At 50.0% G+C, this 17241-nt stretch overlaps 1 protein-coding gene across 6 annotated transcripts in view; it reads left to right on the top strand.

The window, feature by feature from the left end:
• The window catches only part of ELMO1 (engulfment and cell motility 1), a 422552-nt gene that overhangs the window by 378822 nt on the left and 26489 nt on the right, over positions 1–17241 (top strand). For all 6 annotated transcript variants that reach the window (XM_036230489.1, XM_036230485.1, XM_036230487.1 and 3 more), the window contains 2 exons: positions 4821–4984; positions 10323–10435. In XM_036230489.1, coding sequence (XP_036086382.1) covers positions 4821–4984; positions 10323–10435 — 277 coding nt within the window. The remainder of the gene's footprint in view (positions 1–4820; positions 4985–10322; positions 10436–17241) is intronic.

Here is a 17241-nt window from a genome sequence, read left to right as displayed (position 1 = left end):
AACCGCTCGGCGGGGCTGTCGCCGCACGGGTGCGGAGGGCCGGCTGCGTGCGTCGTTCTGTGCCGTCTTGTGTGAGGCTTTAGGGCATGCGTGTATTCGGGCATCCACAGGGGATCCTGGAACCAGCCTCCCCTGGATACCGAGGGACGATAGACCTGCGTGCTTGCTTCCCATCGGGGCTCCTCGGCACTGGCACCTTTAACTCGATCTTCCAAGGAGACCAGAGCTTGTCTCCGTGTGCAGTCCAAGGCCTCGTGGCATGCCTGCTCCTTTCGCAACGCGTGACGTTGTTCCAGGGGACGCGTGTTGGGAGAACTCCAGCAACGCACCACCGGCACGGTTCAGACCCTGCCGAAACAACCAGTCGATGCCGGCGACGACTGCAGATCCCAAGAGCACGAATCCCGGGGTGTCTGTGGCAGAACGCGTGCTGTGCTTTAGAGGTTGTCAGCTCATTGATTTGCTGAGGCCTCTGCAACACCGTCTGCGGGGTTTTCAAACGATGATTAAAGCCCCGGTATTTTCCAAAGAGAACAGAGATCAAGGCTGGCGGCCGTGAGTGTCTTGATTTAATTGCACAAACGGAGCCTTCACAGACTTAATGCCATTAATCGTAGCTCTGGTGGAAAATACTTTGCAAAAGAAAGAGGAATGTTTGACTTGTATAACTATGTGTCTTCTTTGAAAAATCGATGGCATCTTTCACTGGAGTCATTTTCCTTGGTGCGCGGGGTGACGATAGAACGTCTCGGGGCCAGCGCCAAGCGAAACTGCAGAGCGAAGCAGGAGAAGCCGGTCTCCGGCCCCACGGAACCTCTGTTCTGTGCCGTCGAGGCGCCGCTCACGTCCCTTTCCCCGGGGCCGGGCGCCCTCATGGCATCTCCCCCGTTGTCCTGGCAACCTCCTCATAGGAAACAGTCTGCATTTTCTTCAAACTGAGGGATAAGTGATGGCGAGTCATTTAAAGGATCGCTCCACTTATGGATTCTTTCATCTAGCAGGGATCAAAGTCCTAGGCTAGAGGAATGAAGCTCCAACAGTGGTTTTTAAGCATAAGCTCTAAGTAGGAGCTACATAAGGGATTATCATCCTTTCCATGGAAAGGGACAGCCATGAGCACATAACGAAGATAATTTTTTAAAGTTATTTCTTGTTGAAGTCGCTTTACTGTTTCTATTCAGCTTCTTTCTCCTACTTCTCCTGGATCTGGGCAACCTCAGTCCCATAAGCTTGTACTTCTCCTGGTCTCCCTTGTATGATTTACATGGACTTTTGGCTGCGAGCGGTAAGAATCCCATTAACACTGATACACACTCTCTTCCTTGCAGCTGTGTGATTCTATTGGCAGCAATCTCATTATCTTCTACTCACCTGCATATTAAAGGATGTTCGCGCAGTGCTCAGTCTGAGGGGTAAACAGCATGCCTCAGCTCACGTCACGTCAGAAACGTCCAGGGAAGGATTCTGATCAGTCGGCTGAGGTCACTTGCCCACTTGGTGGTGGGATCGTTGTGTCTAGTCAGATGTGGTCTGGTGATTATCATTTCTGTGACAGCCTCGTAAGGAAACCCATGAAGTAGGGAATGAGCTGACCCTCTGAGCTTCTCCTCATCTGTAAAATGAGGGACATGGAAATGTCTCTGAAACTCTTTCAACGTTAACCTGAATCTATTTAAAAATCGCTCTTTCATGTTCGACATTCTAAGAGCTGTATCTCTCTCTCTCTTACAAGTCCTGCCTCCCTCCGGCAGGTCCAGTGACATTAGGGGTGACGATGATCGTGGCTGAACTCTGCGTTTCTCTGCACGGGGAGCTGTCCCCTCACAGGAAACGGCACGGCGTCCCAGGTCCACCCTGGCCACATTCAACCACCGCTTATGCCGCACGATATGAGGAGGTCACAATTTCGAGATCTGTTACACACCCCACGTTTAGCATTTTACCTGAGTAAAAAAAAATTTTTTTTAAAGCAGATTAGGTGGAAGGTCAACTGGAAGTTTCTTTCTGCAATGTTTCTAGAAGCATGAAGCAATAATTAGGTAGCTGGTTCCGATTCAGAGGCAGCCCGGGCTCAAAGTGGCTAATAGGTGGAAGGGCCCAAATTATTCATCTGTTTCCACACCATTGGGCGCTCATTCTTCCAGTACAACCCACACGACGTCTTCTTCTCTGAAATGCCTCCCCGCCTGCCAGCGGAGCCCACCAGTCCGGCTCTGTCGCGGCCACACTTCTGTGGCAGTGATCTCTGCCTGCGTCCAGCTCTTAGTAGACCCTTGGTCCCCGGAAGTCAGGGGCCATCTATACCTTATTAATCGTTGAGTTCCTAGTGACTCACCCAGTGTAGACTCATGATAAGTACTAAGCAGGGTTTGCCGTGTTGACTTCACAAATAATGCTCCTCGAGGAACCTTTTGTCACTGGCGTCTAGCAGTGCGGTCCGGCTGGTGGTGAGCCGATAACCAGCTGAGCGAGGCTGGAGGGGAGACCCGGCCGTGGGCCTGGGGGGCAGCTGCCTTTACACCACGGCTGTCACCAGCCACCACTGCACAGAGCGAACCGTGGTTCCTGCTGGAGAAAGCGGGTCCTGGATGGAATGGCATAGACCTGTCATCCCTCAAGCTTCCTTCTGCACTTTCCCGAGATTTCTGCCTTGAGATTCCTTTTTTTGTGTGGTATCGCCTCCCAGAAAGCCCTACAAAACTGCAACACGTTACCTCGCAGAGGATGGCATTACCGTGGCTTTGGGTTCCTACAGTCAGAAGCAGTGAAGGAAAAATGGGGCCGATAGCGCTTAGAAATAAATCTGTTTTTCTCCTAGATGCCTGTGACTCATCTCTCCCTCAGTTCGGCATTTTCGGTTGACATGGGGTTCCTGGGGGCACGGGGGGCACGGGGGACACTGTGAGCAGTGGGTGTGCAGATGGCTAAAGCGTCGGACACCTGACATCCCTGAGTTAGGGGCCTCGTTGGCCTGCGGGTTCCCCTGAGGCCTGATGGGCACCTCTCAGGTTTTCCCGAAGGTCAGTTTAATGTCGCTGCCAAGGACCATCAACTTTCTCGTTCTGCCTCCCAATGTCCTCTAGGCCCCTGGGGAGCACTAGACAGGTCCTCAGGTGGATAAGAGAGATGCGCACTGGAAAAAGACACCTGGGCAGAGAGCTTAGCACCTGCGCCTGAGCGAGGGGCAACGCCACTCAGCGGACTCAGCGAGGGCAAGGAGCCGGCAGGCGTTCGCAGGATGTTTCAGCTCCTCGATGTCTCCCGCGGCGCTGCGATCCTCCCGTCACACAGCCATGAGGCAGATTTGAAAGTTCTGGTTTCCACAGTCTTTTCCATGCTGTGAAATTGTTACCTCTATTACAGTAGCATTTCATGAACATGGCTTCTCAGTGGGACTGGTCAGTGAGCAATTACTGAGTACCTACCATACACGAATTACTGAACGAAAAACTGATTAGAAGCCGTGAGGAGTGTGCTGGGATCACATTCATGGTGGCAGAGGGTAAGCGGTACCCCAGGGCTGTTCACGTCAGGAGTATGCCGCATCCTCCGTACTGGGCTATTGGCATCTTAGAATTCAGCTAGGTATGTGTGACCTTGGACAAGTCTTCAGTCCCCCTCTCTCTCCGTGGTAATAACACCTACTCTGCTGTAACAGAGGGAGGACCGAATGAGGCGATGAACAAACAGTAAAGCGCCGGGCACAGGATCCAGCATCTAGCTTAGGCGCGGTTGGGATTTTTCTCTTATTTTTAAATTATTAAGCTCCCCCCGCCCCCCAAGAACGATGGCATGGGTGGCAGGAGAGTGTTTACAATCCTAGGTGAGTCCTACCCAGCCGTACGATTTCGAACTGGTTTTTAATGTTTCTTTCAATGCCTCACTTCTTCGCGTGTAAACAGAACGATGATAATATCTACCTTACAGGTTTGGGCGGATTAACGGAGGGAGCATATATAGAGTGCCTAGGTAGTATTGGCACATAGTAGGTACCTTGTCAACGACAACAGTTGTTTTTATCTATAGTAAAAGGTAAATAGATAGATAGATAGATAGATGATAGATAAAGAGCTGTGTGTTACCCGGTTTTTTCTATGTTATATATCCTGTTGAAGATGAAACCACATTAATAGTGGCCATGGTTAATTGCCTCCTTGTGGGCTGGCTCTGTCCTGAGGTAGCCAGTTACCAGATCCTTCTTTTGTCCTGAGGCTTCCGACGGGGTATGTCCACTCTAATTTGATACACCTGTTTTCTTAGCGCCTGTCTCAGAGAGGCACTACCATGTGCGCCTTTCCAAATGCGTCGCTCGTAGGAACACTCAGGCCTTAACTCTGTGGGGGAAGCATCCGGGGGGGGGGGGCGTGGACGTCAGTTCATATTCACTCGAACCGGTGCCAACCAAACTTCCACAGTTATTGCGTCTCAGCGATTTTCATCTGGAAAAAAATAATGCTTACGCGGACTTCCAGCTGTTGCTTGGACTTCTCCCATTCGCAAGTTCGCATTGTTTACAGTGTTGGTTCGGCAGCCGTCGCCTAACCACAGAGCCAGGGAAGCCGCCCACCCCAAGCCTCTGCACTCCCAATTCCGTGTTAGTCAGCCCGTCTCCTCCCTTGGGGTCCCCGCGGTACAGAGGAAAATGAACATGTGCATAATGGTAGCGTACTCTTTGGAAAAGCATGCTCAAGGTTTCCTCTGAGATTGCACACGCAGAGTTCATGGTCATGGAGGCGGGGAGCCGTGTCTCGAGCTCCAGAAGGCTTTTCTGAATGGGCAAGGTCAACCCCGGAGAATCACGGTCTTCTTTTAACCCACAGGTAATGCAGGTGGTGAAGGAGCAGGTTATGAGAGCTCTCACAACCAAGCCTAGCTCCCTGGACCAGTTCAAGAGCAAACTGCAGAACCTGAGCTACACCGAGATCTTGAAAATCCGCCAGTCTGAGAGGATGAACCAGGAAGATTTCCAGTCTCGCCCGATTATGTAAGTCCCCACCCCACAACCCTTATCTCCTCAAAGGCTCCGACCCGCCATTTCTAGAGCGGCAGCCAATCACACGGCTGGGCTGTTGTGAGCTCTTTATGAAAAGCCAACCAATGAAAGACATTCCAAAAGATCTCACTTCGGTTCATGAAGTCTCAGCAGCATCTTGAGGAAGGCCGAGCGGGGCGGGCTGAGGGGGGCGTAGGGGCAGGTGCCAGCAGAAGGATCTAACCCAGGAAGTGGCCCCACGGGCTCTGCTCTGTGTCACAGCAGCTCGAGGCTCTCTTGTGACTGTCACCCTGCCGGCCGACGGCAGAGACGCCGAGGCCCTTTTTTGTAAGACTTTGCATCAAAGGCCACCACTAGCAACCGTTGCATAATTTCACGGATCTCCATCTTAAAGATGTTCTGAACCTCAGCCATGACGACTGTTCTGTTCGCTTCCTCTTTTCTTAGAACTAGCCTGTTCACCTCCCCTCACCCTTTTCTAAGCTATGTCAGTTTTGCTACTCTTATACTTTATTGAGAAGGAAATAGGGGGAAAGGGTGGGGCGTGAGGAAGCGTCTCATCCCACTGGACGCAGCTTCTTCTGAGCTTCTGTGTGAAGCCAGCTTACAACCTAGGCGGCGTTGCGAAACCCATCTCAAACCTCTGCCTGCCCGTCTGTCCGTCTGTCTGTCTCTCTCTCTCTCTTTCTCTCTCATTCTTTTTCTTTACGCCCCTCTTGCTGTTTCTTGCTCTCGACATTTTTAATGCTTGGCAATTTGCTAAGCGCCTCCTTATGCTATCTTACTTTCTTGCCTCCACGTGAGATAAGCAGGTCCCGTCCCCCTTCCAGGACCGCGACGTAGTCGACAGAGGGGAGGACCTTGCTCGCAAGCTGAGGAAGCAGGACTCCGTGTCCAGCCTGCTAACCCCCCGGCTAATGCTTCGTCCGCCCCACCAGAGTTCCATCGCCAAGTGCAAGACGGAGATGAGGTTTAAAAAGGGGCACAGGTCTGAGCAGGACGCGGGCAAGCTATGACGTCCACTTTACGTTTGTTTTCAAACCTTAAGAAGCGCCTTTAGAAACCGCAGAGCCGAGCTACAGACTTTAGTCGGGGGGCGGGGGAGAGTCAGGCAGCAGGAAAGAGAAGTGCTTCCTGAGGGTCCTTGGCTTGCGTCCTTGAAGATCTAAGCCAGTCACACGTGCGCTGAGCGCCAGCTTCACAGGATGCTCCACTGGAGTTGTGCCTTGGTCCTCAGCTGGGAGGCGGCATCCAGAAGGACCAGGCAGGAAGCACTTCAGCTAAATGATTGACTCCTCAGAGACACAGCTTCTCATTTGCGAGGAGGGACAACGGTACCTCGCCCCCTTCCTGGGCCTGCAGAGCCGAAACACTGGGTTCTACCATGTCTGTGTCAGCAGACAGATAAACGCAAGGTGACTCTGCTACGCCTTGACAACAGTTCTCAAAACCGAATGGGAAACTTGAGGAACCACTTCAGTTAAAACCAAGTAATTCTAAATTAATGTTTGACCATGACTTTGTCCCAAGTAAGAATGTTAACTGCCTGTCAAGTGTGAGCACTCGCTCCTGCTGTAGCCCCGTATCTCTACTTCCCAGGGATCTGCCTGTGACATTCTGAAGTTTCTCGTCCCTTTATTACAAGGAGCTCTTATCTTCACAGTTATGATATAAAGAGAAGCAATGCAAATGGAAAGGCGCCCTCCTGCTTGTTTGGAACTCTGGCATGGTCACGTGGCAGTGGGCCTGAGAAGCAGTCAGGGCTCTTGGCATAGCGGCGGTGAAGTGCTAAAGGTTGTCAGCAGTGACAGCATTTAAGCGGGGAGGCCACGCCCCGGCCTCATCGTTGCCCCAGCTGCTGAAACGGGCCGGCAGCAGCCAGCCTCCGGCTTCCTCGCCAGTGACATTTTGCTTGTTAGAATGAGCTGCCAGCCAGGAAGGCATCATTGGGCTGAATAGAGTCTAGATGCTGCCAAAATGGATCATAGGATAAACCCAGGTAAACGGAGGAAAAGGCACAGGTCATGCATGATTGCTCTCAGTTCTTCATATAATTAACAGAGTGTATTGAGCAACTCCTACCTGCCAGGCCCTGTCCAGGGTGCTGAGAACAGGCAGAGAACCGAGGAGGCTTTGTCCCCACTGTCCTAGGCTTTCCAGCTGGGGTTGGAGGGGTTACGAGGATATCTGCTCGGTGCTCGGCTGCAGGAAGCGTAGGTGGGTGGGTTGTCATAAGAGCACACAGGAGAAGCACATCACCCAAGCTGAAGGATTAGGACGGATATTAGAATTTTAGAGCTGAAACCACCTTTAAGGTTATCCAGGTCAAGCTTTTCATTTTGCAGACTGTGACAATGACTTGGCTGAGGCTTGACTGCGGCCCGTGGGAACCCCGCGGCCAGCTCTTGCCTGCCTCTTGATTCCCCCCACCCCCACCTCTCGCCTGGCTGCCTTTGTGTCTGCCATGTGCAGCACCGTGGCAAACCTCAGCGCCACGAAGACCCCTTGGGGCATGCTTCCTGTTTTTGGAAAATGTTTATGTTTCCTGAGAAGAAAAATGCAAATTCCCTGCAAGCAAATTCTTGGAGGAATATATATTCAGTGGGTTGAAGAAACTTTGTTTTGTTTCTTAGCTCTTGACTAATGATCTCAGAGAGGAAGTATTTGTTATTTTCTATTTAGTGTCCCTTTGCAGGGAAGAGAAGCCCATTCGCACAATTAATCTGAGCGAATGGATGTAAAAAGCTTGAATAGTCCAAAAACAGGTCGTGGAACACAATGGGGGGGGTTGGGGCAGGGGCAACGCGAGGACACACAGCAGGGAAGCGGGGTAGCAGAGCGTGGGCGGAGATCCGGACCCGGCGAGCTCGCAGACCTGGGCTCGCACCCCGGGCCGCCGCTTAGAAAGGCGGCGTTTTAGGCAAGTTACATGACCCATTCTAAGCCCGCTTTCCTCATATCTATAAATGAAGGTGATAAAAGCGTGTACATCATTGGGTTGTCATAAAGATGCAACGGAGTCGTACGTGAAAAGCACTGAGCATGTGCCCGGCACGTGATATCCACTCAGAGAAACGGTCAGTCTTATTATTAGCCAGTAACTAGAATTTAACGAGTCATCACATCGTTAATATGTAAATGGAAAAAGTGACACTATGAAGGTATTTGTCCATGCCTAGCCTTATCTCAGGAAGCATAGTACAAGTAAGGGAGAAAGAAAAAATAAAAACAAATAGAGCAAGAAATGAAGCTATCCTGCAAATCCGCATTCTCGCCAAACAGTGGCCACAAGCTTTGCTTGAGGCCTTCTCACAGCCAATGCCACTAGGACCGTCTGGTCAGTTATACAATGTTCAGTGTTCGGTGCATTTGAAAAATGCTTACCAGGTGCCCACCACATTCCAGGTACTGTTCTATGTGCTGGTGATTCAGCAGTGGAGAGACCAGACACAATTCTCACCCTCACTTGTAGTTATATTTTAGTGGGAAGAAACAGATGATAAACATGACCAATAAGAATGTAGTACATTTATTTCCTCCTTTTGGTCCTTATTCGTGCATCTTCATCTCCATTTTAATAGCCTCATAAACCCATTATTTAAAGATACATTCAAACCCTAAGAGTCGAGGATGTTACTCAATTCTTTCCCCTGTGATTTCTCCACCTCTTCCTATCTGCGCTGTCGCCCCTAGCTCAGAGGTCAGGAGCAGTGATTTAGTGTCCCGGGTAACCGCCCTGGCAAGTCCCCACGTCCTTCTGCGTTCAGGGCAGGGTTCATCCAAGCTGGAATGTATGCGTCTTTTTTTAACAGAAGCTGAATACCGATGATAAGTAGTTGCAGTGACCTGAAATCCCAAAGCACCAAGCTATATCAGGAGGGGTGCGTCTCCGTGGGGCGCCTTGTGACACGTTCACTTAGAACGGCATCAAATGACGGGAGTTCGGGGCCCTCTAAGCCTAAAATATGTATTAAGGCGGCACTGGAATACCCTGTGAGATGGCCAGATGCTTTTACGCAACTTTTTTAATCTTCTTTTTCCTCACGTGTAAGCAGAAGCAGTTTGCACGAGGAAGACTCAGTCCTTCCTCCTCATCTATGTTTAACCTCCGTGAGCTGTTTCCCCATCCGTAAGGTGGGAATGATGATATGAATACCTATTCCCAAAAGATGAGGATTTGTGGAGGTGAGGGGCGGGAGAGGGGGTGTCCAATGAGCAGAATATGCTACCTGGCTCTTAGGCATTTACGAACATGTGAGCCTCGACAGCCACGGAGGCTGGGCCTGCGGGGTGTTTGGAGAATATTATCGAAGCAAACGCGGTACTCCCTCGCCCTCCCGCCCAGCGCCGAGAGAGCACATGCACCCACACTGTCTGCGTAGGGGGCCACAGCATCTCCCAGCAAAGATTCCCATCCCCATTTTACAGATGAGCAAACTGAGACTTGGATGGGCTACCTGAGGGCCTCACCGTGGGAAGAGCCTGGATTGACACTCTAGTCTCCCCGACACTTCCAGCCCTGCTCTGAGGGCCTGGCTCTGGGTCTCCCCATCCAGCTTCGTCTACACCAACTCTGGCTTTACTGGACTCAGATGCTAGGGCACTACATAAAATTTCACATGGTAAAAATCTCTCTGCTCTAAAAAAAAAAAAAAAGATTTAAAAACCATCACACTCTATCGTGATATCTTTATAGCACAGAGTATCTAAAACTAAATTACATTGCGTTAGCCTGAGACGGCATGCAAATAACCCTTAATTTATCCCATCATTATCCCCATCTCTACGGGCTAGAATCTGGGACCGTGCAGTGTTCCCGTTTGTAAGGGATTGAATTGAAAGCCAGATATGGCTGCGTGGTTCACCCAGGACAGAGCGTTTGCCGTAGAATAGTAATCGTGTGGTTGGCCAATATTCCTGGTCAACGAGGTCACAAATACTGTCTTGGAGTTTACCTGCCGTAGGGAAGAAAACGTGACCAGAGGTTTATTATCACAGCAGAGCAGAATGAATTATTGCATAAGTTTGTATCTGTGGCTTTGTAAAACAAGAGAAGAAATTTCCTGGGACCCTCTGGCCTAGAAGAACATCACTGAAGTGGCCAGTGCCTTTGTGGGTATTGTGTAAATGTCAGAGGATCTATAGTGTTATTGTAACAGATGAGCCTGTCCCCTGATCCCGAATAGATGATTCTCTAAAGTACCGACGTGGGAGGTATTGGGACAGCCATGAAGGATGCCGCTTGCACTCCCTGCCCCATCCGCACGTGATGACCTCTCAACCCAGCACTGTCCCCAAGGCCGCAGAATATGTGTTTATCCTTCTACAGGGAACTAAAGGAGAAGATTCAGCCAGAAATCCTGGAGCTGATCAAACAGCAGCGGCTGAACCGCCTTGTGGAGGGGACCTGCTTTAGGAAACTCAACTGCCGGCGGAGGCAAGGTATAGTGCCTGGGGCCCCTCTAAACCCAGCTGCCGTGAGCAGCAGCCTGGACCATGGGGTGACACAAGGGCCTGGGTATTGGCTACGGGTAGGCCATGCGGCACTGTGCTTGGGACAGGAATGTCAGTCCAGGTGAGTCCCGATCCCCCATGCATACCTAGGTGACATCAAAGTCCTGAATTACCAGAAGAGCCATCCTGGGCCATTTAGTGCCTTGAGTTTGCTGATAATAGTTCAACAACAGCCAATGTGTCTTGAGAGTTTACCACGAGTCAGGCTGTCATTTAACTTACGTTAATGCATTTCATCCTCGTGATAACCCAAGAAGGAGCTCCCGGGATTACATGGGGGTTCACAGATGAGGAAACCAGTTCACAGATCAGGTGTTGAGTAACTTGCCCAAAGTCAAGGCGAGCCAGGACCCTCCCGCTGCCCTATGGCCCTTACTTTTAAGGACTCGACCTGCTACCAGGCGAGCTGACACCCACTGTTAGAGTTGGTCTTGGAACTTTGAACACACGAGGCCTTTTTTTGCAAACCTCCATGTGGATTCTCTGCCAGGTCACGATTATTTTCTTTGGAGTTATAAGTAACAGTGAACCAAGGTAGAATAGTATCCATTTTCGTAATCCTGCAAGGCAAACTCCTGAATCGTGTCTATAACTCCTAATCCCAAAATAGCAAGCCGAAATGGGTGCCGTTAGACTAGTTCCTGAAGGCGGCAAACATTTCCGGCTGTTTCTTAGCCAGGCAAGTAAAGTCCCTTGATTTCCTTCTTGCTTTTTTGGCACGCTGCTGAACGCAGAGTCCAAGTACTCGTATCACGCTGCCCTAGAAACAAACAATCAAAAAATGATACTGAAAAAGAAGTAAGGTTTGGGGAGAGGCGACGAGCCAGGGACAAGCATCAGCACCCACACCGAGAGCGAACCTCGCTACAGCCCGGAATAGATTCCGGCAGGTGTTTTCGAAACCTGAGGGACGCCCTGCTCAGACTCAGTGCTCACCTGCCAATGACAAACGCCATTTCATGTCTGTGCCGGGCCCATCCCCCCGGCCATTTACTTTAACAGCTTTGTGCTCAATATCGAAGACATTCAAAGTATTTTAAATCTCACCATTAAAAATCACATTACGAAATTTCCAAAGGAAGAACATCCTTGAGGAATGAAAATGTACTTCGTTTCCAGAGGATGAGAAGCCATGACAATGAGCTTCAAGCTGGGCCTCCCGAGAGGGCAGTGGGCAGAATGATAAAAGTCGCCTTCGGGACCGAGAAGGCTCACGTTAGGATGAGCGGTGGCAATGAGAAGTCTTCGCCCCGTTGAGCCATTGAAGGACAAGTTCACCCGCTCCTCTTCCATGACCTCCCTGGCAGGGGCAACTTAGCCGGAGTAAAAATGGTTCTGAGAAGCCAGCGTGGGCTCAGTGTTGAGGACGAGAGCCCTGGAGCCAGAGGAAGTGGGTGCGGTCCTGCCCTCCCCGCCCCCAGCTGTGTGACCTTGGGCAGCTCCCCATCTGACATGGGGACAGCAAAGCCTGCCTCCTAAGGTTATGGTGAGGAAGAAAGGAGGTCATAAATGTAACTTAGAAAGCAACGACAAAGGGTCAGTCACTACTATTATTATGAAATATCGCCGAGGAAAAGAGCGCTGAGCAGGGAGCGGGTACACTGGGTTCTAGGCTCGTCAGCTCCGTAAGTAACCACCTGGGTGTCTTTACTCAAGACAAGTGACCTCTCAAGGCCACGGTTTCCCGTCTATTAAGGGGGAGAATGAGACAAGGTGATCCGTTAGCTTAATTAGCCAGAGAATCGATTGCATGCCCTGATCTTTTCATTGCCTCTGGAAAAATCAGTATTCGAGATCTGTTGCCCCTATAAAGTGAGTCATAAAATTTTTATTTACTTGACATTGGGCAAAGGGTGCAGGAGTGGAGGGGGAGGGGAAAGCTGGTAAACGCACGTGCCACCGCCAAACGCCTCCGCCGATGCCCGGTTGGGACCCTCGGAACCGAGTGCAGAGAAATCAGTCGACCCTTCCAGTCCTCTTCACCATGAGATTCCTTTTTCTAGGCTGAAATGGGTAGGTTCTACGAGAATAATCCTGCTTGTAGGTGTAATAATTAGGGTTTTTTACTAACGAAATGTTAGTCCCTTGTCTGCCATTTTTTCCAGTTTTCTAAAAATGAATTACCTAATGAACAAAAAGAAAAAAAATTAGGATCTAGATGATGAATTTATTAATGAGCTCCCTAGGGAGCATGACCATCTGTGTTTAATATAAAATCATCCTTCCAAGCGCAGAAAGGAAGGCTTTGGGTGTTTGTTAAAGGGATTTAAAATCTGGTGACTAGCTCCGTGTGCTTAAAAATAGGGATTCAGAGCAGACTGTGCTGAAATTGGTTTCCTATCACCCCATCAAAACATTTCATTCAGATTTACACAGATTAATGAGGACACGACAGAAGACTATTTTAATCCCTGTGAGAAAGGTACACCCGTACGTGAGACCTCAGATGAGAATAGCCAGATGCCATCCCAGATTAAGGAGCAAGCGCACCCACCAAGGACCCTGGCCACATGCCTTTGAACTTGTCCAGCGGTGAGATGAGGAGCTTCGTTGACTTCATAGAGGGGAACGTGGGAGAGCCGCCCCCCCACGGAGCGGGCGAGTGCAGGAGCCGCGTTTGTCCGGAAGGCCCCCGCGCTGGCGCTCGCCCATCATTTCACGCGCCTCGTTTGCGGGGATGCTGCCTGGATAATGTGATGTAAACGCTTACGAATTTGGGGTTCGGGGGATCCTGACCACATTCACGCCGGAAGGCAGTAAATCACGTGAGACACATCGAGCCACGTTCAAGCCCCTGGCTCCCTGCCCGCTAGCTGGGCAGCCGTGGGCAGCTCACTAGATCTCTCTGCGCTTCAGTTTTATCATCTGTCAACGAGGACGGTATCAGTTCCTACGTCAAGGGGTAATGAAATCCTGCATCTCTAGCACTTAGTAGGGTGCTCAGCACACTGTCAGACATTTACGAATGGTATTTAGCATTCGTTTTAGCTCGGAGTTCCTCGGAATATTTTTAAGCACAGGCAGTAGAGTGGCCGTGGTTGTCACACAGCTGCTTCGCTACATCCTGCGGCCACCACGGGGTATGTAGGGTTTTGTTCGCAGCCCTTCGCCATGAGATTGCCTCACTTCCGTCTCCCCGGGGCTTCCCAGGAAGGAGTTCAGATGAAGCCCCAGAGGTTGTCTGTGCGAGGGCCAGGCTCTGCTTTATGGGGACCTGCAGGCAAGCTGACACCTGCTTGTTGACCTTGCACTTGAGCCAGACAGTACATTCAGGCAAAGTAACCATGTGAACCCTTTGGGGGAGCAGGTCGTTTCTTCTTCTATCCTTGATCAAAATTTTCTTTTAATATTTAATTAAAACTTGTCATAATTCATTTTTTACAAAAAGGCAGGTATAAATAAGTGCCTATTTTCAAAGGAAGAAAAAAGCCAGTGCATTTTCAGAAAAAGGCACTTTCCAGTAGATCAAAATGACAGATAATTATTGTTCTCAAAAGGTGGGGGACGAGTGGTGTGGATGACAAGGGTCACCGTTGACCGGAAGGACAGAAGACGCTGGTCTTTGGCAGTGCGTGATGGATACTTTACATGTGTTCTACTACTTGTATAAGTGTTAGCATACTCAACAGATGAAGAATAGAGATTCCCTAAGGTTTTCAGAATTTGGCCGGAGCTCCATAGCCGATACGTCAAGGCCAAGCGTGTAACCCAAGTCAGTGTGACTCCAAAGCGTTGGTCGGGCCAAACCATCTTTACAAAGCTTCGAGGGTTCTGGAGTCATCGTCCACTGTGAGAAGAGAAAGCAGTGTCCAGAGAGGCCGACTTCTCAGTGAAAACACGGGACGCATGCTGAAGAGCACCCGGCGAAGCGAGCACACCTCGAAAGGCAGTCGTCCTTGCCGTTGTGTATCTTCCTTTACTGGGCCAACAGAGAAATGTTGTACCTCATCACCTGAGGATGACATTTCCCTTTAAAAGTATTGCTGGAGTCCCTCGTGCTTTGCGACTTGGGAAGGTTCGACCCTAGGCAGGAAGTAGACTTTCTGAACACATCGAAGATTTTACACATTCTCACCTAACCTACAAAAAATCCAAAATCCTGGTAGAAGTGCCCTAAGAATTTACTTTGCTAAAGGCCTCCTGCCTCACAAACACGGGACTCGTAGGGCCCCTGGGCCAGCAGCCAGCTCCCAACCCTCTGTGGGCTTTGCACCCGAGACCAAGCTGTGCCCCTGACTCGATCGGGGCTCGGTCCCTGCTGCACCCTGTGCCACCGCACTGCCCAGCATGTCACACTCAGTGATGGTGATGACTTTTCAGCTCGTCCTTCTCCCCTAAAGCCCTGCGGGCCATCCCCAAACTTGTCTCCAGCCTCGATGATGGAGGCAGGCAAGAAGCTACTCTGTTTACTAAAGCTACCGATGGCTATTAAGTTTACTAAAATGAAAGAAAACTTAAGACTTGATTTCCTATATTGGATAGAACACACACAGAGTGTTTTCAGCACTGCATAGAGTTCTATCAAACATCGCTGCAAGGATTACAGTTGCTGGTGGTTATTAGCTCCATGATGATCTATGTGACATTGGGAACAGCTTTAATCAGCCCTGGAGACATTCTTACCAGGCCTGTGAATTTTGAAACCAGTGTTTTTCTGTGATCGTTCACACACACACACACACACACACACACACACACACAGGCATGCATGCGTACACACACAGAGACAGAGACAGAGGGACAGAGAAGCACAAAACTGTCTCCATATTTTCAATCTCTGAGTTTGGGGGGTAAAGAGATGGCCGTTAATGTGCTGACATTCGTCATTGACCGGAAGGCCTCCATGTTGACTGCTGTCTTGCCTTTAAATGCTAGTAAACAATCTCTGATGATGTTCCCACTGCTTCTTGCTAATTGCTTTTAGTGACACAATCCACTCATTCGTTGCCCAGAGGGACTGAGGAACTAGCAACATCATGCTGGGTTTTGAAAAGAAAATACGCGTTTTTCTTACCATAAAAGAAACTACAAATCAAGCCACCGCTGGTGGCTGACGCTGAAACTGTCTCACCCAACAAGTCGGTGGGTCATGCTGGTCGGAGCTGGCAGCTCTGACCTTCTTTAGAGCAGCTCTGCCTTCAAGACAGATATAACTAAGTTAAGATGCCTCTAAACTGTCCCAGAACTGAGGACTCCGGCCTTTATTCTGCAGAAGGTAGTGAGTATCCAGCATTTGATACTCATGAGTCAAAACCACCTCCCCAAGCCTGTTCAGCTCCCTTTCTGATACTTTGTCATCCATTCGAGACTTCCTATTTGATGGGGATGAGCAGAACACACCACTTACATCAGTGAGGCACAGGTCTTTTTGCTGTCTGCCAAACAGGAACTTACATAGGATAAGAGAAGAGTCAGGCAGAGGTAGGAGGAAAACCGGAAGAGAGTGGTGTCCTAAAACTCCGGAGAAAGTAAGGAGGAAATTCTGTCAGCATCCTCCAGGTATTGTTACAGCAGGGCTCTGGGGAGCCTTTCATGTTTCTTTTAAACAATCATCAATGGCAACTTTGCAAGGAAGATAGTTCCTTTGCCTCCTGGAACCTACTAAATAGCCACTGTTCTCTAACGGTTTCTGGATGTAAGAATGTGTTGCGCAAGAGTCCATTTCCATTCCCTGGAGAACGGGCAGCATTGCTGAGCCCTTGTCCCCGCTTCTTAGACCCAAGAAACAGTGTTCCGCCCTCTTCCTCGTAGCTGCCACCAAGACCCGAGGGAGCACCGTCTTAAGCTTCTAGGCTTTGCCTCTTGGGTCTGCCGTTCACTCTAACGATTTTTTGCTACACTTAGGGGAATGCCATGTGCATCGTAGGCACTCTGCAACTAGTCATTGGATAAATAAATTTACCCTAAAGGTGTGTGCAGACTAATTTCTGAAGTCTTCCAGATGAGTATGTCGTGCGCTGTGCTCCACGCGGTGTCTGTTTGCACCGCTTAATTGTCTCAATGTTTCCCCAAATAGACTGAGGATAATGGATCATCTTCGACCGTGCCGCCTCGGCCCATGGGCTCCCGGTCACCACCACCAACCCCGCGAGCTCGCCCCAGCCTGAGAAGTGAGGCGTTCCCAGAGAGAACGGGCTGAGACGCTGCTTAAAATCAGACCAGCGTGTCCAAGTGCCACAGCTCACTCCCTTCCTCCCTGGCACTGTGTCATCCTCCTGCCCATCACTCAGTCAGAAACCCCGCTTCGGAGGTAGCGGGGGAAGGAGAGCTGCACAGCAAATTTCTCCAGCTCCAAATGGTCATCACAGGCTATTCTAGGCAAGGTGAAAGGTCCCTCTGAGCAGAAGAAACCTCCACGGCTTGCCGTGCCGAGCCCCACGAGCACCGCTGATACGGTCAAAGCACAGGCTTCTCCTTGGCAATTCGCAATCCCTACTCCGAGTTTCAGGCCAAATTCCCAAATGTGTTCTCTTTATGGAAAACTGATGATTACACATTTGCCTAATTGAAACGGCTGTGAATTATTCAAGGGGTAACTTTTTTTTCTCCCTTTGAAACGCTCTCCCAGAAAAACAGCCTGTGTTGGGAGTATATATACAACACACTTCTGAAAATTTAGCGATTCCAGATGTTTTTCTAGCCGTCAAATAACTTCTTCTTTCCTCTCGAAATTTTCTACCAGAGCTCAGATTCTTTTAAATAAATGGATCGCCATATTCTGCCTCCCCTCGGGA

The sequence above is a fragment of the Rousettus aegyptiacus genome, unplaced genomic scaffold (assembly GCF_014176215.1).
Source record: "Rousettus aegyptiacus isolate mRouAeg1 unplaced genomic scaffold, mRouAeg1.p scaffold_m13_p_13, whole genome shotgun sequence".
Classification (NCBI taxonomy): Eukaryota; Metazoa; Chordata; class Mammalia; order Chiroptera; family Pteropodidae; genus Rousettus; species Rousettus aegyptiacus.
The sequence above is the reverse complement of the archived record's forward strand: the minus strand, read 5'-3'. Positions and strand labels throughout refer to the sequence as shown.